This window comes from Ranitomeya imitator, chromosome 1 (assembly GCF_032444005.1).
Source record: "Ranitomeya imitator isolate aRanImi1 chromosome 1, aRanImi1.pri, whole genome shotgun sequence".
Classification (NCBI taxonomy): domain Eukaryota; kingdom Metazoa; phylum Chordata; class Amphibia; order Anura; family Dendrobatidae; genus Ranitomeya; species Ranitomeya imitator.
In genome coordinates, this window is record NC_091282.1 from 516,175,955 (window position 1) to 516,198,433 (window position 22,479).

At 40.9% G+C, this 22,479-nt stretch overlaps 1 protein-coding gene across 1 annotated transcript in view; it reads right to left on the reverse strand.

The window, feature by feature from the left end:
• PLPPR1 (phospholipid phosphatase related 1) overlaps positions 1-22,479 on the reverse strand; it is a 343,057-nt gene that overhangs the window by 62,923 nt on the left and 257,655 nt on the right. Inside the window, exon 4 of the mRNA XM_069766600.1 lies at positions 22,061-22,193. Coding sequence (XP_069622701.1) covers positions 22,061-22,193 — 133 coding nt within the window. The remainder of the gene's footprint in view (positions 1-22,060; positions 22,194-22,479) is intronic.

The window sequence follows — 22,479 nt, forward strand, 5'->3', positions numbered from 1 at the left end:
GTCAGCTGACTATCGCAGCTGACATTCGGCACTATGTGCCAGGAGCGGTCACGGACCTCTCCCGGCACATTAACCCCCGACACACTGCGGTCAAACATGATTGCAGTGTTCTGGCAGTATAGGGAAGCATCGCGCAGGGAGGGGGCTCCCTGCAAGCTTCCCTGAGACCCTCGGAGAAACGTGATGTGATCGCGTTGCACCGAGGGTCTCCTACCTTCTTTTCCCTGCAGGCACCGGATCCAAAATGGCTGCGGGGCTGCATCCGGGTCCTGCATGCTAATGGATTACCAAGCGCCTGCTCAGAGCAGGTGCTGGTAAGCCCAGAGCCCTGCATGTCTGATCGCTGATCTGACACAGTGCTCTGCAAAGTGTCAAATCAGCGATCTGACCTTACAACATGATGCCCCCCCCCCCCCCGGGGGCAATGTTATAAAGTTAAAAAATATATATATTTAGTTGTGTAAAAAAAAAATTCCTAAATAAAGAAAAAAAAAATTATTCCCAAAAATACATCTCTTTATCTAAATGATAAAAAAAAGTACACATATTTAGTATCGCCGCGTTTGTAGCGACCCGACCTATAAAACTGTTTCACTAGCTAACTCCTTCAGTGAACAGCGTAAAAAAAAAAATGCGGCAAAAATCAATGTCGAACAAAAAGTGGAATAGCACGCGATCAAAAAGACAGATATAAATAACCATGGTACCGCTGAAAACGTCATCTTGTCCCGCAAAAAAAGAGCCATCAAACAGCATCATCAGCAAAAAAATAAAAAAGTTATAATCCTCAGAATAAAGTGATGCGAAAATTATTGTTTCTATAAAATAGTTTTTATCGTATAAAAGCGCCAAAACATAAAAGAATGATATAAATGATATTGCTGTAATCATACTGACCCAAAGAATAAAACTGCTTCATCCATTTTACCAAACGCAGAATGGTATAAATGCCCCCCCTCCCCCCAAAAGGAATTCATGAATAGCTGGTTTTTGGTCATACTGCCTCACAAAAATCAGAAAAAAAAGCGACCAAAAAATGTCACGTGCCCGAAAATGTTACCAATAAAAACGTCAACTCATCCCGCAAAAAACAAGTCCTCATATGACTCTGTGGACCAAAATAAGGAAAAATTATAGCTCTCAAAATGTGGTAACGCAAAAAAATATTTTTTGCAATAAAAAAACGTCTTTTAGTGTGTGACGGCTGCCAGTCGTAAAAATCTGCTAAAAAACCTGCCATAAAAGTAAATCAAACCCCCCTTCATCACCTCCTTAGGTAGGGAAAAATAAAAAAATAAAAAAATGTATTTATTTCCATTTTCCCATTAGGGTTAGGGCTAGGGTTAGGGTTAAGGCTAGGGTTATGACTAGGGTTAAGGCTAGGGTTAGGGTTAGGGCTAGGGTTAGGGTTAGGGCTGGGGTTAGGGCTAGGGCTAGGGTTAGGGCTAGGGTTAGGGCTAGGGTTAGGGTTGGGGTTAGGGTTAGGGCTAGAGCTAGGGTTAGGGCTAGGGCTAGGGTTGGGTCTAGGGTAAGGGTTTGGATTACATTTACGTTGGGATTAGGGTTAGGAGCGTGTCAGGGTTAGGGGTGTGGTTAGGGTTAGGGTAAGGGGTGTGTTGGAGTTTGGGTTAGGGGTGTGGTTAGGATTAGGGTAAGGGGTGTTTAGGTTAGGGTTTCAGTTAGAATTGGGGGTTTGCACTGTTTAGGCACATCAGGGCTCTCCAAACGCGACATGGCGTCTGATCTCAATTCCAGCCAATTCTGTGTTGAAAAAGTAAAACAGTGCTCCTTCCCTTCCGAGCTCTTCCGTGTACAACAACTTTTGTGGTCCAATTTCTCCTGTTACCCTTCGAAAAATACAAAACTGGGGGCAAAAAATAATTTTTGTGGAAAAAAAAATATTTCCATGGCTCTGCGTCAAACTGTAGTGAAACACTTGGGGGTTCAAAGCTCTCACAACACATCTAGGTAAGTTCCTTAGGGGGTCTACTTTCCAAAATGGTGTCACTTCTGGGGAGGGTTTCAATGTTTAGGCATATCCAGGGGCTCCCCAACACAACATGGCATCCCATCTCAATTCCAGCCAATTTTGCATTGAAAAGTCAAATGGCGCTCCTTCCCTTCTGAGCTCTGCCATGCGCCCAAACAGTGGTTTATCACCACATATGGTGTATCAGGGTACTCAGGACAAGTTGTACAACAACTTTTGTGGTCCATTTTCTCCTGATACCCTTGGTAAAATAAAACAAATTGGAGCTGAAGTAAATTTTTTGTGAAGCACCAGAAAGGTTAATAAACTTCTTGAATGTGGTTTTGAGCACATTGATGGGTGCAGTTTTTAGAATGGTGTCACACTTGGTTATTTTCTATCATATAGACCCATCAAAATGACTTCAAATGTGATGTGGTCCCTAAAAAAAAATGGTGTTGTAAAAATGAGAAATTGCTGGTCAACTTTTAACCCTTATAACTCCCCAAAATTGTGCTGATGTTAAGTAGACATATGGGAAATGTTACTTATTAAGTATATTGTGTGACATATCGCTGTGATTTAAGGACATAAAAATTCAAATTTGGAAAATTGCAAAATTTTCAAAATTTTTGCCAAATATACGCTTTTTTCACAAATAAACGCAAGTCTTATTGCATAACTTTTACCACTATGATGAAACACAATATGTCACGAGAAAACACTGTCAGAATCACCGGGATCCATTGAAGCATTCCAGAGTTATAACCTCATAAAGGGACAGTGGTCAGAATTGTAAACATTGGCCCGGTCATTAGCGTGCAAACCATCGTCGGGGCTTAAGCGGTTAATGTATCCCAGAACTGTGTTTGTCTTTTTTGCTGCTGCATCACACTGTTGACTCATGTGCAGTATGTGATCTATTAATATACCCTTTTTCAATTTGCAGATTTTTTAGCATAAATCTTTAAGGCTATGTTCCCAAGCATGTTACCAAGTGGAGCTTTTGCAGCATTTTTTTCTGCACCAAAAACCACAATGGTACCAGGAAATATGCTGCATACATTACATATGTTTTTGTCACATTTTTCCCTGTATTTTTTTTGCAGTTTTTAACTATTTTTTCACCCATTCATTTGATTGGGTGACAAATGCTACAAAAATGTTGAAAGAATGTACAGGCTGCATGCTGCAAAAACCCATCAGGGCTCAAAATACTCTTGGAAAAAAAACATGTGTATTAGATTCCAGAAATGTAGTTGATTATGCTGTTACTGTAAAACGCTGCCTATTTTACGCATGAAATAATACAATGTAGTTAAAGAGCTAGGTGTATGAACATACCTTTAGTCTCTCATCAATATAGAGAACCAGGGGTGTAATGATAGTGATCACAGAGGATGCGACAGTGACTGGGCCCATGTGGAAGGGGGGCTGGTGACACCAGTGCCTAATTCTGCTGACATCAGCGTGCCTGTCATGGGTGAAGCATGGCAGTGATGTTATGAGCTGCGCCAGGCCAGCCGAAGTCAGCTGCCGGCTTCTGTGCCAGCTATAAAAGAGGATGCCACATATCGTGGGAGTGGAGGAAGTTAAGAAGAATCGTCTATTTTGTGAGCCACCACCCCATTCTTTATGGGACCACTCCAAATGGTGCGAATAACTGTTTCGGTTCCCATACCCCCAAAAAATAAAAGAAATGTAAAGGGGAGTCAGGTACAAATCCATTCCCCTGCCACAGTGGCAATGAGGCTGAAAAAGAACAGCACAGAAAATGAGTGAAAAAGCTCAATTTAATGAAGACAGGTTGTTAAAATTTTATATGCATGTAGTGAGGCAGAAATATTGCCAGGCAGTTATGTTATATGAGCAGCAGCTGAATAACTGAAGAAAAGAAGCAAGCTTCTCATTATTTTGTGGGTGGGCAACCACAGTACCATCACTCAAAGCAATTAGTCAGGGAAGACTTATACGCAGTAATCTCATCAACCTCCACACAACTGCCAATTACTGGGAGAAAATTCACTTTCTTATGTTGGATGTTCTATAGAAGCATTCAAGAGTGGTTGCAAACGCCCGCTACATTAAAGTGACATCTAGCAAATATGAATTCATTTTTTATTGAGGAAAATATGGTGACAAGAGAAGCTGAAGCCTAACACAATATAAGATGCAGCAAAAAAGAAATGTAATTGAGATCAGTTCTATCAATGTTCGTATGCGATATTTTCAAGGGAACCTGTCACCAGATATTTCACAAATAAAGTAGGTCTGCACCTGTAAGCGAGTGCTTATATGCATCAATGTTTTATGTAAGTATAAGATGCATAGGTAATTGTTAGAACAAAATACGATCAGTATGATAGTCCCTAAGTCTTTCTGTTACGCACTATTCCTAACAAAAAGTGACATTAGTGAAGTGGGATAATTACCCATTATAGTGATCCGTCGTCATGCACCACAGTTGATGGACCAATGGTGTGCTGTAACAATGTGAATGGCCTCTTTGAAGAACTGAATCAAGAGTATTTTGTGCAGATTGGCGAGTATTGCTACGGGGTATGTGGCCGGGGTCAAGGCAGGACAGATCATTATAATGGGGCTCAACTGGAATGCCAGCTCACAAAAGTGGCACTGTTTCTCAAAATATGCCTTTTACTAATTTTTTAAAGCTACTTATATTTTCCATTAATGATATAACAATCAGTTATATTTTTCTAGTAAGGGTACTATATATATATAATAATACAAATTATATTCTGTATAGTATGTGTACAGCAAACATCTCCTATAAATAGAGAGACATCTTCTGTAGATCCAGACATACTTCGTTGTCTAGTAATGCTAGCACATTTCCAAGTGACAATCAATGAATTCATCAAACCATTTTATATCATTATAGCCAGAGAGCATTGTTCTCGTGTAGGGAGATGAAACGGAATGACACATAATTAGATATTGAATCAGAAACTCCTGGTCCAATTGTCTTTTCACAATTTCTGTGGTAGTTGAGTTGTTTCGTTAATTACATTCTTAAGATGTGAATATCATTGCATTAGAATGGTAACCTCCGCTGAAAAGGTAATATACACTGCTTTTATTATCCGAGGTATATTATCACCTGAATGCCCGGCTCGCACTCAAAGTATTTTCATTAATACATGGAGCACGTCAAAAGCATTTCATTAAGATTAACAGCAAATATTGGAAAAACACAGACCTAGAGTAGCTATCTGAATAACTACTGTGACTGCATAAGAGCCTAAAGTTATAATAATGCTGATACAATAACTTATGAGACAATGCCGCAATACCATGTAGAGCCATAATGAAAGGAATGTCATGTACTATAATAATAATAATAATAATCTTTATTTTTATATAGAGCTAACATATTCCACAGCGCTTTGCAGTTTTACACACATTGTCATCGCTGTCCCCAGTGGGGCTCACAATATAAATTCCCTATCAGTATGTCTTTGGAATGTGGGAGGAAACCGGAAAACCCGTAGGGAACCCACGCACACATGGGGAGAACATACAGACTTATTGCAGATGTTGTCCAAAGTGGGATTAGAACTAGTGTTGAGCCACTCCCCTAATGTTCGAGTTCGGTTCGGTTCATTGAATTTGGGCATGTTCGACGAATGTTTGTCGAACATTTGACGAACACCATCGAACCCCATTGAAACCAATGGCAGGCAAACACAAACACATACAAACACATAGAAAACACATAGAAAACACCTTAAAAGATGTCCAAAAGCTGACAAACTGCTCAGAAGACACAACAAACACATGGAAAAGTCACAACTACATACATGCGAAAAGGAAAGAGGTGGAGGAGTAAAAGGAGGAGGAGACACAGATATAGGCATGTCATGCCCTTCTAAAATCAAGAAAGACTGGAGTAAAAATCTAAAATCACCCTACGAACACCCAGACATTGTGACAATAAAAAATTAAAAAAGAAATATCTTTAGGTAGAATGGCGGCAGGTCCATTCAGAACACTTTCCTTAGAAGATGTAGTGGTATCCCCGTTGGGAGTCATGCCAAAAAAAGAACCCAATGCATTCAGACTAATCCACCATTTGGCATATCCAAGGGGTAGGTCAGTAAACGACAACATCAATGTGGAACCAAGTACAGTACTATGTACTGTACCTCCTTTGACGAGGCAACCAGGCGGGTCAAGAAGTTGGGAAGGGGCACCCTGATGGCCAAAACAGACATTGAGGGGGCGTTCCGGTTACTACCTGTGACTCCGAATAGTGTCCTCCGATTGGGCTGCTTCTGTGAAGGAGCATACTACATAGATCGCTGTTTGCTCATGGGGTGCTCCATATCCTGCTCACTATTTGAGGCATTTAGTTGCTTCCTCGAATGAGTCACCTTGGACGTTTCTAAGGGGGTACATATTATCCATTACCTCGACGACTTCTTACGCCTGGGCCCAAAAGATTCGCCACAGTGTGAATACACGCAGTAGTCCACCTGTGAGAAGGAGAGAGCTGGAGGGAGAGTTGACACCCCAGAGCCGAGGGGTTAGATTGAGAAAGGAAGAAGGCGGTGTAGCTTGCTTCATGGGTGGGGTACTCTGCTGAGTAGCAGAAATTGCTACTAGGCCCATAGTATTGCCTGGGCTAGATGCAGTTAAAAATTAGTCATTAGATAAACAGATGGTGTAGCTTGCTTCATGGGTGGGGTACTTTGCTGGATAGCACAAAATGCTACTAGGCCCAAAAGGATTTCCGGGGCTATATGTAGTTAAAAATTAGTAATTAGATAAGCAGGCGGTGTAGCTTGCTTCATGGGTGGGGTACTCTGTTGAGTAGCACAAAATTCTACTAGGCCCAAAAGGATTTTCTGGGCTAGATGCCGTTAAAAATAGTACTTAGGTAAACAGGTGGTGTAGCTTGCTTCATGGGTGGTGTACTCTGCTGAGTAGCACAAAATGCTACAAGGCCCAAAAGGATTTCCTCGGCTAGATGCAGTTAAAAATTAGTCATTAGATAAACAGGCGGTGTAGCTTGCTTCATGGGTGGGCTACTCTGCTGACTAGCAGACACTGAAGCTTTGGAGCCGACCTCTGAATCCCAGGCTATAGTATTAGTAAACAACTCTGCAGACGACCCCACTCACCTGGAATTGACGGTGGCAACATCATATAAAGCACAGCAAGGGGACTCCAAAAAAAAGAAAAACAAAAACTTAGCTTGTCCTGAAGATTACTGAAGCCAGAAGCTGAGGTAACAAAACACTCTGATAACCTTGATAGCCGGCGGGGAAATGACAAGAAAGCCCGGTTAAATAGGAAACTCCCAAATCCTAATAGAACAGGTGGACACCAGAGACAGCAGAACACAAATCACCCAGTACCATCAGTAACCACCAGAGGGAGCCCAAAAACAGAACTCTCAACACGACTCACTGGGCATCAGTGCAGATCATTTCCTTGCCTGGATTCACAGAAGCTCTGGAGCAGACTTCTGATTTCCAGGCTATAGTATGAGTAAACAGCTCTGCAGACTCAACCATCTGTGTTACCCCATACTCAGATGGGCGGCTGGTGACTTGGGAGCTGTGAGGAAGCAAGCGCAATTGGAGTGACACCTCTGAGGATTGGAGTAGTTGTGATGTGGAAGTTGACATGGAGGAGAGCCCACTTGAATGAGCACTTGATATTCGTTCAAGCACCTGCTGTTTTTTTGTCTAATGTGGAATTTGTAGCGATGCTAGTAGCGATGGTCGTAGGAAAGGGATCATATCAGATTGTCCAGGAAAAGAAGTAGACATCTTACTTTGGCTGGAAGATGGTCTTTCTTCTGCACATGTTACTATTGCTTTACCACCTACCCCACGGACCCAACCTTTTTTTCCTTTTCCAACACGCCTATTCCCCTTTCCACCAGCAGCAGGCCTTCTGCCACTCATTTTGGTGCTTAACAAATTGGCAACTCTGTATCTGCAGCAGAACTGAGTGGTCAAACTATGGTACTAGGCCCAAAAGGATTAAATGGGTTAGATGCAGTAAAAATTTAGATACACAGGCAGTGTTATTAGCTTCACAGGCGGGCTACTCATCTGACGTGCAGACACTGCTCCTAGTCCCAAAACAATTTACTGGGTTAGATGCAGTAAAAATTTAGATACACAGGCGGTGTTGTTAGCTTCATAGGCGGGCTACTCAGCTGACGTGCAGACACTGCTCCTAGGCCCAAAAGGATTTACTGGGTTAGATGTAGTAAAAATTTAGATACACAGGTGGTGTAGCTAGCTTCACAGGTGGGCTACTCCGCTGACGTGCAGACACTGCTCCTAGGCTCAAAACAATTTACTGGGTTAGATGCAGTAAAAATTTAGATACACAGGCGGTGTAGTTAGCTTCACAGGTGGGCTACTCCGCTGACGTGCAGACACTGCTCCTAGGCTCAAAACAATTTACTGGGTTAGATGCAGTAAAAATTTAGATACACAGGCGGTGTAGTTAGTTTCACAGGTGGGCTACTCCGCTGACGTGCAGACACTGCTACTAAGCCCAAAAAGATTTACTGGGTTAGATGCAGTAAAAATTGAGATACACAGGCAGTGTAGCTAGCTTCACAGGTGGGCTACTCAGATGACTATCAGACAATGCTACTAGCCCTAAAGGATTGGCTGAGCTAGATTAACCCCTATCTGACCTCGGACGGGATAGTACATCCGAGGTCAGATCCCCTTCTTTGATGCAGGGCTCCGCGGTGAGCCCGCACCAAAGCCGGGACATGTCAGCTGTTTTGAACAGCTGACATGTGCCCGTAATAGGCGCGGGCAGAATCGCGATCTGCCCGCACCTATTAACTAGTTAAATGCCGCTGTCAAACGCAGACAGCGGCATTTAACTACCGCATCCGGCCGGAAATGACGTCATCGCCGACCCCCGTCACATGATTGGGGGTCGGCGATGCGTCTCCATTGTAACCATAGAGGTCCTTGAGACCTCTATGGTTACTGATGACCGGTGGCTGTGAGCGCCACCCTGTGGTCGGCGCTCACAGCACACCTCCATTTCTGCCACATAGCAGCGATCAGCAGATCGCTGCTATGTAGCAGAGGCAATCGAGTTGTGCCTGCTTCTAGCCTCCCATGGAGGCTATTAAAGCATGGCAAAAGTAAAAAAAAAAAGTTGAAAAAAATGTTAAAAAAATAAAAAAATATAAAAGTTTAAATCACCCCCCTTTCGCCCCAATCAAAATAAATCAATAAAAAAAATATAAAATCTACGCATATTTGGTATCGCTGCGCTCAGAATCGCCCGATCTATCAACTAAAAAAAAGCATTAACCTGATCGCTAAACAGCATAGCGGGAAAAAAATTCAAAATGCCAGAATTACGTTTTTTTGGTCGCCGCGACATTGCATTAAAATGCAATAACGGGCGATCAAAAAAACGTATCTGCACCGAAATGCTATAATTAAAAACGTCATCTCGGCACGCAAAAAATAAGCCCTCAACCGACCCAAGATCACGAAAAATGGAGACGCTACGGGTATCGGAAAATGGCGCAATTTTTTTTTTTTTTTTAGCAAAATTTTGAATTTTTTTTCACCACTTAGATAAAAAATAACCTAGTCATGTTAGGTGTCTATGAACTCGTACTGACCTGGAGAATCATAATGGCAGGTCAGCTTTAGCATTTAGTGAACCTAGCAAAAAAGCCAAACAAAAAACAAGTGTGGGATTGCACTTTTTTTGCAATTTCACTGTACAATTTTTTTAGTACATGACATGCTAAAACCAATGATGTCTTTCAAAAGTACAACTCGTCCCGCAAAAAATAAGCCCTCACATGGCCAAATTGACGGAAAAATAAAAAAGTTATCGCTCTGGGAAGGAGGGGAGTGAAAAACGAACACGGAAAAACGAAAAATCCCAAGGTCATGAAGGGGTTAAACCAAATGCTATCACAAACACTTGCACAGCACTGGCACAGACCTGCCTGGCAAAAAGTGCTATGATTTGCTGTAACCTACCCTGAAAAGGGCTGATATTACAACTAGCCCCGACTCCCTAAACCTATCTCTCAGAAAATTTGCTCGCAAAAAAAGACTCTTTGACTGTATAGCGCCCACAGCAGCAGCAGTGTCATCTAACACTAAGCTGCAGCAGTGAGGAAATGGTGGCGACGGGGAAAATGGCTGGTTCTTATAGGGCAAGGATATGTGACATACACAGCCAATGACACATGCCCTTGCTTGTGTTCATCACATGCACATTGCTGTGTGTGTGCACTACTGATAGGCTGAGAGACTGCACCGCCCCACTGTAAATGCGGGAAAAAAAAAAAATGGAGAGCGGCGTAATTTCAGCACAGAACTATCCCCCGCCCACTATACACTGAAACAGTCTATTAACAATGATAAACAGTTTTAATGTGCAAATCAAGTTAGGCTTTTGGTGAATGAACAGTTATCGAACAGAAACAGACAAATTTTAAGCGAATTGTTCGAGTTTGACGAACGACTCGAACACCACCCAAAACAGCTCGAATTTGAGATTGGTGAACAGTTTGACTCGAACACCACTCATCTCTAATTAGAACTCAGGACTCCAGCGCTGCAATGCTAACCACTGAGCCACCATGCTGCCCGCTCCAGGCACTTTAACCCCCAGGATACTGCGATCGAATACGATCTCAGTATTCCGGGAGCAGGCAGGGGGCTGACACACCTCTGTATCGGAGACCCTGCGGCATGACACGGGGCTCTGATCGCTGCCATGGTAACCCAATGTCATCATGATAACATCCAGGTTACCACAGCTGAGAAACTTAATGTCATGCACAGTGCATGTCAGGAGGTCTCTCAGGTCAGTGTGCACTGATTGCAGCGCCGACAGCTTCTATAGCATGCAGATGCTGCTTCATCTGCAAGCTATAGAAGCGATCAGCCTGCAAAAAATTTTTGTTCCATAGTGGGACACAGCGTAAAAGTTAGAATGAAGTAAAAAAATAATAATAATAATTTTAAAAATATTTAAAAAAATAATAATAAAAAAACAATATTTATTCTATCACTAAATAAATTTTTGAATGAAAAAAAAATCTAAACAATAAAAGTACACATATTTTGTATTGCTGTGTCCATAACGACCCAACCTATAAAACTGTCCCACTAATTAACCCATTTATTGGATACCATAAAAAAACAAGGCAAAAAACAATGCTTTATCATCATATCGCAGAACAAAAAGTGGAATAACACGCAATCTAAAAGACGCATATAAATAAACATGGTATTGCTAAAAATGTCATCTTGTCCCGCACGAGCTGCAATACAGCATCAACAGCGAAAAAAAAAAAGTTATAACTGTCAGAATAAAGTGATACAAAAACAATTATTTTTTCTATAAAATAGTTGTTATTATACAGGTCCTTCTCAAAAAATTAGCATATAGTGTTAAATTTCATTATTTACCATAATGTAATGATTACAATTAAACTTTCATATATTATAGATTCATTATCCACCAACTGAAATTTGTCAGGTCTTTTATTGTTTTAATACTGATGATTTTGGCATACAACTCCTGATAACCCAAAAAACCTGTCTCAATAAATTAGCATATCAAGAAAAGGTTCTCTAAACGACCTATTACCCTAATCTTCTGAATCAACTAATTAACTCTAAACACATGCAAAAGATACCTGAGGCTTTTATAAACTCCCTGCCTGGTTCATTACTCAAAACCCCCATTATGGGTAAGACTAGCGACCTGACAGATGTCAAGAAGGCCATCATTGACACCCTCAAGCAAGAGGGTAAGACCCAGAAAGAAATTTCTCAACAAATAGGCTGTTCCCAGAGTGCTGTATCAAGGCACCTCAATGGTAAGTCTGTTGGAAGGAAACAATGTGGCAGAAAACGCTGTACAACGAGAAGAGGAGACCGGACCCTGAGGAAGATTGTGGAGAAGGACCGATTCCAGACCTTGGGGAACCTGAGGAAGCAGTGGACTGAGTCTGGTGTGGAAACATCCAGAGCCACCATGCACAGGCGTGTGCAGGAAATGGGCTACAGGTGCCGCATTCCCCAGGTAAAGCCACTTTTGAACCATAAACAGCGGCAGAGGCGCCTGACCTGGGCTACAGAGAAGCAGCACTGGACTGTTGCTAAGTGGTCCCAAGTACTTTTTTCTGATGAAAGCAAATTTTGCATGTCATTCGGAAATCAAGGTGCCAGAATCTGGAGGAAGACTGGGGAGAAGGAAATGCCAAAATGCCTGAAGTCCAGTGTCAAGTACCCACAGTCAGTGATGGTGTGGGGTGCCATGTCAGCTGCTGGTGTTGGTCCACTGTGTTTCATCAAGGGCAGGGTCAATACAGCTAGCTATCAGGAGATTTTGGAGCACTTCATGCTTCCATCGGCTGAAATGCTTTATGGAGATGAAGATTTCATTTTTCAGCACGACCTGGCACCTGCTCACAGTGCCAAAACCACTGGTAAATGGTTTACTGACCATGGTATTACTGTGCTCAATTGGCCTGCCAACTCTCCTGACCTGAACCCCATAGAGAATCTGTGGGATATTGTGAAGAGAAAGTTGAGAGACGCAAGACCCAACACTCTGGATGAGCTTAAGGCCGCTATTGAAGCATCCTGGGCCTCCATAACATCTCAGCAGTGTCACAGGCTGATTGCCTCCATGCCACGCCGCATTGGAGCAGTCATTTCTGCCAAAGGATTCCCGACCAAGTATTGAGTGCATAACTGAACATTATTATTTGTTGGTTTTTTTGTTTGTTATTAAAAAACACTTTTATTTGATTGGATGGGTGAAATATGCTAATTTATTGAGACAGGATTTTTGGGTTATCAGGAGTTGTATGCCAAAATCATCAGTATTAAAACAATAAAAGACCTGACAAATTTCAGTTGGTGGATAATGAATCTATAATATATGAAAGTTTAATTGTAATCATTACATTATGGTAAATAATGAAATTTAACACTATATGCTAATTTTTTGAGAAGGACCTGTATACAAGTGCCAAAACATAAAAAAAATTATATAAGTGAGATATTGCTGTGATCGTACTGACCCAAAGAATAAAGCTGCCTTATCAATTTTATCACACGCATGTAAACGTCCCCCCCAAAAGAAATTAATGAATTGTTCATTCTGGATCCAAAAATCGGAATAGAAAGTGATCAAAATATGTCATGTGCCCGAAAATGATACCAATAAAAACGTTAGTTAGTCCCGCAAAAAATCAAGACCTCACATGACTCTGTGGGCCAAAATATGGAAAAATTATAGCTCTCAAAATGTGGTGGTACAAAAACTATTTTTTGGCATGGAAAGTGTTTTTTAGCGTGTGACAGCTGCCAAACATAAAAATCGGCTATAAGGCCTCTTTCACATGTCCTGATATTTCCAGTACCAGAGATATCAGTGTCCGTGTGTGTAATACTTGCTGCACACGTGTGGCTTGTGTGTGCTACATCAGCACCACAGGGACGGGCGCCAAGGAAGAAGCGTTGCAGTAAGCGCTATTCCTCGGTGCCGGGTACTGAACATGGCTCTCATCATTTTCCCCTGCTCTGCCAGTGATCGGATATGCCTTTTAACGGGGCAGTTAAGGGTACATAAACAACAGCGCCGCTTTTTAACGGCACTGAGGCTTAAGGTTATAGCGCTCCTCAGCGTCGGAATTTCTCCTGGGTCTTGGCTACGGGGGGTAGCCGACACCCCAGAGAACATGATTCGGGTTGGTTTTTACCAACCTCGGTGTTGCAGTAAATGAAACCCCCCTTTATCAAACCCTTAGTTAGGAAAAAATTATAAAATAAAATCCATATTTATTTCCATTTTCCCATTAGGGTTAGAGTTGGGCCAAAGTGGGTTGGGTTAAAGTTAGGGATAGGATTGGGTCTAGAGTTGGGGTTAGGGTTTGGATTAGGGTTATGGTTGGAATTAGGGTTAGGGTTATGATTAGGGTTAGGGTTGGTATTTGAGTTAGGGGTGTGTGAGGGTTAGGGTTTGAGTTATAATTGGGGGGTTTCCACTGTTTAGGCACATCAGGGGTTCTCCAAATGCAACATGGCGTTCGATCTCAATTCCAGCCAATTCTGCATTGAAAAAGTCAAACGGGGCTCCTTCCCTTCCGCGTTCTGCTATGCAAGCAAACAATGAATACCCCCACATATGGGGTACTGTCGTACTCAGGACAAATTGGACAACAACCTTTGGGATCCAATTTCTCCTGTTAACCTTGGGAAAAAAACATTGGGGGCAAAAATATCATTTTTGTGAAAAAAATATGATTTTTTATTTTTATGGCTCTACGTTATAAACTTCTGTGAATCATTTGGGGGTTCAAAGTGCTCACCATACATCTACATAAGTTCCTTAGGGAGTCTAGTTTCCAAAATGGTGTCACTTGTGGGGGGTTTCTACTGTTTAGGCACATCAGTGCCTCTCCAAACACGACTTGGCATCCCATCTTAATTCCAGCCAATTTTGCATTGAAAAAGTAAAACCGCGCTGCTTCCATTCCGAGCTCTGCCATGCGCCCAAACAGTGGTTTACCTGCACAAATGGGGTATCAACGTACTCAGGAAAAATTGTAGAATAGCGTTTGGGGTCTAATTTCTGCTGCTGCCATTGGTAAAATAAAAAAATTTAATCTGAAGTAAATATTTTGAGAAAAAAAAATTAAATGTTAATTTTTTTAAACATTCCAAAAATTCCTGTGAAGCACCTGAAGGGTTAATAAGCTTCTTGAATGTTGTTTTGAGCACCTCCAGGGGTGCAGTTTTTAGAATTGTGTCACTTTTGGGTAGTTTCTATCATATACACCTCTCAAAGTGACTTCAAATGCGATGTGGTCCCTAAAAAAAATGGTGTTGGAAAAATGGAAATCACTGTTTAACTTTTAACCCTTATAACTTCCTAACAAAAAAAATTTTGGTTCCAAAATTCTGCTAATGTAAAGTAGACATGTGGGAATTGTTAATTATAAAGTATTTTATGTGGCATATTTCTTTGAATTAAGGGCATGACAATTCAAATTTGGAAAATTGAGAAATTTTGAAAATTTTTGCCAAATTAACTTTTTTTCACAAATAAACGCAAGTCATATCACAGAAATTAGAAAACTATCATGAAGTATAATATGTCTCCAGAAGACAATATCAGAATCACTGGGATGTATAGGAGCGTTTCAAAGTTATTACCTCATATCGGGACAGTGGTCAGAATTGTAAAAAATTTTCTCCACACATACGTTTGATCATTTTGGCAAAAGAGTTCTATTTTAACCTTATCAGAAGTGGTGAGGATCACTTAAATGCCCAGGTGCTCGTTACTCAAGTCGAGCAAATCGTAATGCACGAGTGCTTGACCCAAGAATATAATGGAAGTCAATGGGAAACTTAAGCATTTTCTGGCGCTTCCCCCCAGAGGTCTGGAGGCGGTCTAAAAATTGATGAAAACTATGTAAACAACGCTGAAATGGCTTGGAGGTATCTCTGAATTCCATGTTTCTTCTAAAAACGATGTTGTCAGAGTATTATGCCACTTTTATGGACTGACAATAAAACATACAAAACTACACTTAAAATGGATTTAACTGGAAAAAAATGTTAAGAAACATTCTTTCAGGATAATGACTTGTACATAAGGCAAAATAAATAAGAGAAAAAAATGCCCCTCCACAACTTGAGCTATGTTTACACGTAGTGTTTTTGCTGTGTTTTTGCACGTTTGCATTGCTTTCAACGGTGAAGAAAACATTCAACATGGAATGCATTTTTATCATTTGGTGTGTGAGACATGTGGTGTGTGAGACATGAACAGACACATTAAAAGTCACATGTTTTTAGTATTGTTAGCCATCATCACTACATGTAGAGGGCCATCAGGCTGCCCTTTCTGTTGTTAGAGGGCCAGCAGGTGATTTGTGGACAGATTGGGCAAAGATAGAGTTTTTTGGTTAAGCACATCATTCTACTGTTTGCTGTGAATGGAATGAGGAATACAAATAAAAGAACACAGTAGTTACGGTCAAATATGGAGTGTCAAGATATTTTGGGGTTGTTTTACTGCCTCTTACCCTGGGTGCCTTGACTGTGTGCAAGGCATAATGAAATGTGAAGATTCCCAAAGGATTTAAGGTAGCAATGTAGTGCCCGTGGTCAGAAAGCTGGGTTTGCATTGTGGTAGGTCATAAATCTTCCAAAAGTACAATGACCCTAAACATACTTCAAGAAGCACCCAGAAATAGATGTAAACAAAGCACTGGAGAGTTCAGAAGTGGTAATTCCAGCTCCAGTAGTGTAAAGTCTCCTACCATTACCTCTTACAGATGCTACAGAGAAACTGTGAATGAACACATTAAATCATTTAATTTTGTCTGCTTTGATGAATTTATGAGTACAAAACACCATAAAAAACATGAAGCAGTCAATGAGTGAGTGGAAAAAACAGCAGCAAGGCTTACAACTTATAAGGCAATAATTATTGTTTAGATGCCTGTTATATGCTATTCCTGCTGCCACACCTCACCGTTGACAAATTGAAGATATGAGAAGTATTATTGTAGAAATAGAAGGGATTTGAATTGGCTGTTAATGCATTTTTCTCGTAAGTGGCAGAAAGAAACAGTTTGGCAACAAAAGTAACACTGCCAGCAACACTGCAACAAGGCTTAAAATTTATAAAGTAATAATCCCTGACTAGATGCCTGTCATGCGCTAAACCTACTGCCACACCTCACCCTACACAAATCGCAGATAAGAGCGGTATTATTAAAACAGAATAAAATTTATTTGAATTAGTCCTGATAAAAGCAATTCATTTAATGTAGCAGCATCAAGGACTGTTATTTCATCAACTCTGCTGGTTAATATAATAGAGCATTTCGCATCTACCCAGCCTGATATGGAGGACACCAGCATCTTCTGTACTTACTGTACAAACTCTCCTGTCTTGGCTGATAAATCCTGTATGCAATGTGAAAACTCCCTATGTGATGACCGCCTGACAGCCCAGAACAAGGCACTGGATGAGATACTGATAGAACACATCGGCTCTTTTGGTTTAATTTTTTTCCCCCTCAACTGGCAGGTGGATCCACAGAAATACATTTTTTCCATGACTAAGGATTGGGTCTCGTACACTGGCAAAATGTATGCTCTAAGTGCAAGGGATGACAAAAATTAGAAGGAGGCACTCCAATACTCCTTTGAAGAGATGTAGTGGAAGGTCTCAAACATTATTAACGAGGGGGTATCCCAGACTGGTCATGCACATGTACTAAGTGCACGGGCTGAAAAACATTTTCCCCTTGGGGTATACATTATATATATATATATACATATATATATATATATATATATATATATAAATGTTCGAGTTAGGCCTCTAAAAACTGTTAATGCAGGCATCATAAAAACCCTGAAAAAATTGATAGTGAAGGTAGCGTGATCACCCTGTTGATATGGTGGTTGAGGAGCAGGAGGAGAACAAGACAAAAAAGCAAAATCATGATGGGTATGCCCATGTGCGGATGGGAAGGAGTGTATGCAAATAGACCAGAAAAACAAAAAACACTGGATTTGAGTTTATGTTCTGCTGCTGTCATCCGGTGGTGTGCAGACGTTTGGTCCAATCCAGCCCTTGTACATTTTAATAAGAGTCAGCCTGTCACCATTTTCAATTAACAGGCAGATGTGGCTATCAGTTATAATATCCCCGGCAGCACTAAACACCTGACAAAATGCTAGCGGCAAGGCAGGCTAGGACCTCTAAGGTGTAGAGGGACAGTTCATACCATGTGTCTAGCTTGGATACCCAATATTTGTAAGGCACAGAGGGATCACAGAGGACGCTTGTAGGATCGGCGAGTTACTCTTTCAGCATCTTCCAAAACTTTTCTCTCCTTGTCAGTGTACCACACGCAACAGGGCCTGGGTGCTGGGAGGGTCTGTGAAAACTGTCTTAAACCTTTGAGAGTGTTCCCCTGCCTCTGCTGTATCTGGTTTGTTTCTCCCTAGTCTTCACTCCTTGGTTGTGCAAGGACTATAATCTCTGCCGCCAGCAATGTCAGATGGGAATTTTTTAAATAATTCTTCTAGGGTCTTCTACTACTGCAACATTTTATTAGACCTCTTCGCCACAGGAAGGAGAGATGCAAAGTTCTCCTTGTAGTGTGGGTCTAGAAGGATGACCAACCAGTAATTAGTGTTGACCAAAATGTATACAATGACAGGGTCATGTGAAAGGTAGCTGAACATAAAGTCGGCCATGTGTGCCAGACTACCAACAGCCAAGACTTCCCTGTCCCCACCAAGAGGGCGTCTGTCCATATTGTCCTCCTCGTCCTCCTCCACATCCTGATTCTCCTCTTCGTCTGCAGGCCATCCACGCTGAATAGACGGGAAGAAGGTGGTGTGGGTACTACCATCTGTTGTGCAGGCAATCATCTCTTGTTCATCCTCCTCCTCATTATCACGCTATCCACATTGGGAACATGAGATGAGGCTGGGTTTAGTAGCAACACTTAGTATAGTTTCTTGCTCCATCTCAACTTGCTCCAAATGCAAATCCACCTTTAATTGTGAGTAGCAAGCATTTCATTAAACAGAGAAGCTTGATGGTGATGCTGATTACGATGTCATTGTCGCTCACCATCTTGGTTGAGTACTCAAAGTTTTAGAGAACCACACACCGGACTTAGCGAGTGTAGGAAGAGCTGCTGCTGAGATAGGGTCAGAATTGTACTTTTAATAGTTAGTGTAGGTCTGCAACTGTTCAGTCCACAAATCCTGAGAAACCAACAGTCCTTTTTAGGGCTAATTCGGGGGTCCCGAGATTATACCCACATCAGTGCAAGGCCTGCAGGCACTGTATGTGAGTACATATCTCTCACTGCATACCGCCAAAAGCTTTATTACTGTCTGCTGCCACTTATTTAGTATATATCTAGCTGCAGTTTTCTGTGGCTTTTTTTTCTTCACCTGATACTTGCTCCTTTTATTCTAAAGCAATACATAGCCCCCTTATTTTAACATTTATTTACTTGTTCGTGCTGCCTACTACAGCTAGGGTATTGAAATCTAAGAATGTGCAAATCTACCATTTTTCTTTTTGTCCCAGACACCAGATGTGAGTGCGCCAAAAAATATTTATTTTTTTGTGTCATAGCCAACTTGTTGACACAATTTAGTTGTGCCCCAAAAAATAAAGGCCACATTTAGATCAGTCTGTTATCTGAGGCTGACAGCTGGTGTATCTGTGGTGGAAAAATCATAGCTTTGCAGGCATACGTATCATAGTTCTGTGTGCTAGCCTTGTTGTTTGTTTTTTTTCAAAAATTCCCCCCCCAAAAAAAATAGTTTTATACAGTCTGTTATGTCAGGCTGAGGCCTGGTGTATCTGTGTATGAAAAATCATAGCTTCGCAGGCATAAGTTTCATAGTTCTGTCTGCAAGCCTTGTCCCACTTTTTCTTTTTTTAAATTCTCCTAAAACCAAAAAAAATGTACACAGTCTGTTATGTCATGCTGAGGCCTGTTGTATCTGTGGTGGAAAAATTGTAGCTTTGCAGGCATAATTTGCATAGTTCTGTCTGCTAACCTTGTTCCACTTTTTTTTTTAAATTCTTCAAAAACCCCAAAACATTGATAAGTCTTTTATGTCATGCTGAGACCTGTTGTATCTGTGGTGGAAAAATCGTAGCTTCGCAGGCATAAGTTTTATAGTTCTGTCTGCTAGCATTGTTCCACTCTTTTTTTTATTTAAAAAATTCTCCAAAACACCAAAAAACATTTATACAGTCTGTTATGGCAGGCTGAGGCCTAGTGTATCTGTGGTGGAAAAATCATAGCTTCCCAGGCATAAGTTTCATAGTTCTGTCTGCTAGCCTAGTTCCACTCTTTAAAAAAAAAAATAAATTATATAGTCTGTTATGTCAGGCTGAGGCCTGTTGTATTTGGTGGAAATATTGTAGCTTTAAAGGCATGCTGATCAGATATAATTTTGCTTCAAATAAATACATTTGTGTTGAGCTTTTGAAATAGTTAAGTAGTCCATTTAAAATGGGCAAGTGGACATGAAGCTGATGGTGCATGCAGAGAACGAGGCCGTGGCCAAGCTGAAAGTGGTCCACAGCAAAGACCCACATGTTAACGCTCGACCTTCATGTCCCAGTTTCTAGGGGACCTCAGCACACCACTATTGAAGTCAGAGCAGTGTGAAACAGTTGTTGGTTCGATAGCGGATAATGCTTCCAGTCACTTAGTCACCACCACCACCATGTCTTCCACATGGTCTAGTCTGAGTAGCTGTGATTGTGGATCGGATATTAATCACACTGATCCTCCTTCCTCCCACCATGCCAAGTGCCTTGAGACAACTGATCCCACACTTGGACACTCCGAACAGCTGTTCATTTTTCCCTTTAAAGATTCTGGACTCTCGGCTGGTCAACTTTAAGTGAGGCCAGATGACATCGCATATAATGATGCCCAAACATTTGAACAGCCGTGGTCACATGAAGGGGATGGTGTTAAAGTGTCACAAGAAGTGGACGATGATGAGACACAATTGTCAAAAAGTCAGGATGAAGAGCAGGGTGCGGATGTGGAAGACGAGGTGGTGGATGACATAGTGACTGACCCAACCTGGCAGGAGGACATGCAGAGCGAGGATAGCAGCACACATGGGGAAGGAGGCATATCACCCCAACAAGCAGGAAGAAGCAGTGTGGTTATTCTACCTATATACAGCACTATTTTGCATTGAAAAAAATAAAAAATACAGGCCACATATTTGGCAATGTGTTATTTCTGTATTTCCGTAACAGGCCTCATATATCTACATGCTCCAAGTTTGGGCATTTTAGGCCGGTTTTCCACTGTTTTTTCTGTCTGTTACTCTAGTTATATACAGCACTATTTTGCAGATGCCCCAAAAAATAGAGGCCACATATTTGGCAGTGTGGTATTTCTGTGACAGGCCTCATATATCTGCGTGCTCTAAGTTTGGGCATTTTGAGGTTGAAAGAAGAGCACAAGAGATTAGTAAGACTATTCCCACGTCCTCTTGCCATGTGCCCATTTTTTATTTTATCAAGCATTGTGTAGAACACTTTAACTTTTAACAATATTTTCAACCTTTGCCAAAAAAGGACATAAGAAGTACTATGTAGGTAAAGAGCAAACTACAGCAGCAGGCCAAAATAAAGGTGGAGAATGTACGGGTGTCAAACTGCACTAGCAAAAACAGACATGCACAGTTAAATGTCCACAGAATTTTATTTTGTATTTTTAAAAACCTATTATTTCCCTCTTTACAAAAAAGGTTGCCGAAGTAACTCAAAAACTTAGTAAACACTGATTTCAGATTTTTGTCTATAGAAAGTAATGTACTGTCTTGCTTCACTTTTCTAGTCCATTAAGAATGATGAAAAATGTATAATTGTAATTCAAGTGCAGTAGGACAGACACCAGCTACATTATATCACTGATCAATTACACTGAGACTGGCACAGCTGCTGAAGCCTCACCTATCTCTCTCCCCCTATTATTTTAATCTCTTTTTTACAGATTACTGCAATCATCTTCTTCACTACAGGTTTTATTCAATCCATACGTGTTTTGAGTATTTGTTCAATGTTTTAGGGATTTGTCTTGCTATCTTTATTGTTGAGCTGTGAGCGCTAACAAACTTTTGTTCACGCTATAACTGTACCTCCTAATTAGCTGCACTCTACCATGTGATATGGTGAATCTGGCTCCCTCACGCTTCAGGTTCATGTCATCCTTTTTGATGATTTAATCTTCTGCAATGTGTAACATGGTAGTGAGCATTTTGATAGCAATTTGTGCAAATTGAATTGCAAATTGTTAACATTTCATAAATTTCAACTCAAATTTGAATCACATCAAATCAATTTGATCATCTATAAAAATATTACTTCTAATAGCATCTATACAGTCTTAATCGGTTATCACATAAACCAAACACAACCGGATCAAATCTGCTTGTATGGAGTCTGTTGAGAAAAGCATAAAATATTGATACTATATAAAATAATACACCTTACCTATAAATCTTATGATTCGTCGGATTAGGGGGTTCAAATAACAGCATTCTCCAGTCAGAATCATCTTTTCTTGTGTAATCAGGTTTTCTCTCGTAGACTTTATAAAGTAAGTCGCTACTTCACCAATAAATATCTAAAAGTGATATAATCAAATATAAATATATTAGATACAAAATATATTGGATACAAAACGATGTAACTACTGCAATTATTTCATCAAAGATACAATGCATATAATACAGTAAAGGATGGACTCTTTGGTTTTTACTTTATTGCCACGAGAACAAAGAAATGGCAACAATGAGCCCATGGAATTCAGAAAGGATATATGCAGAGAAAGCAGGTTTTCCACAAATTCACTTACAGAAACCATTAGCTTCCTTAGCCTATCAAACATCTCTATATGTATACAGATAGTG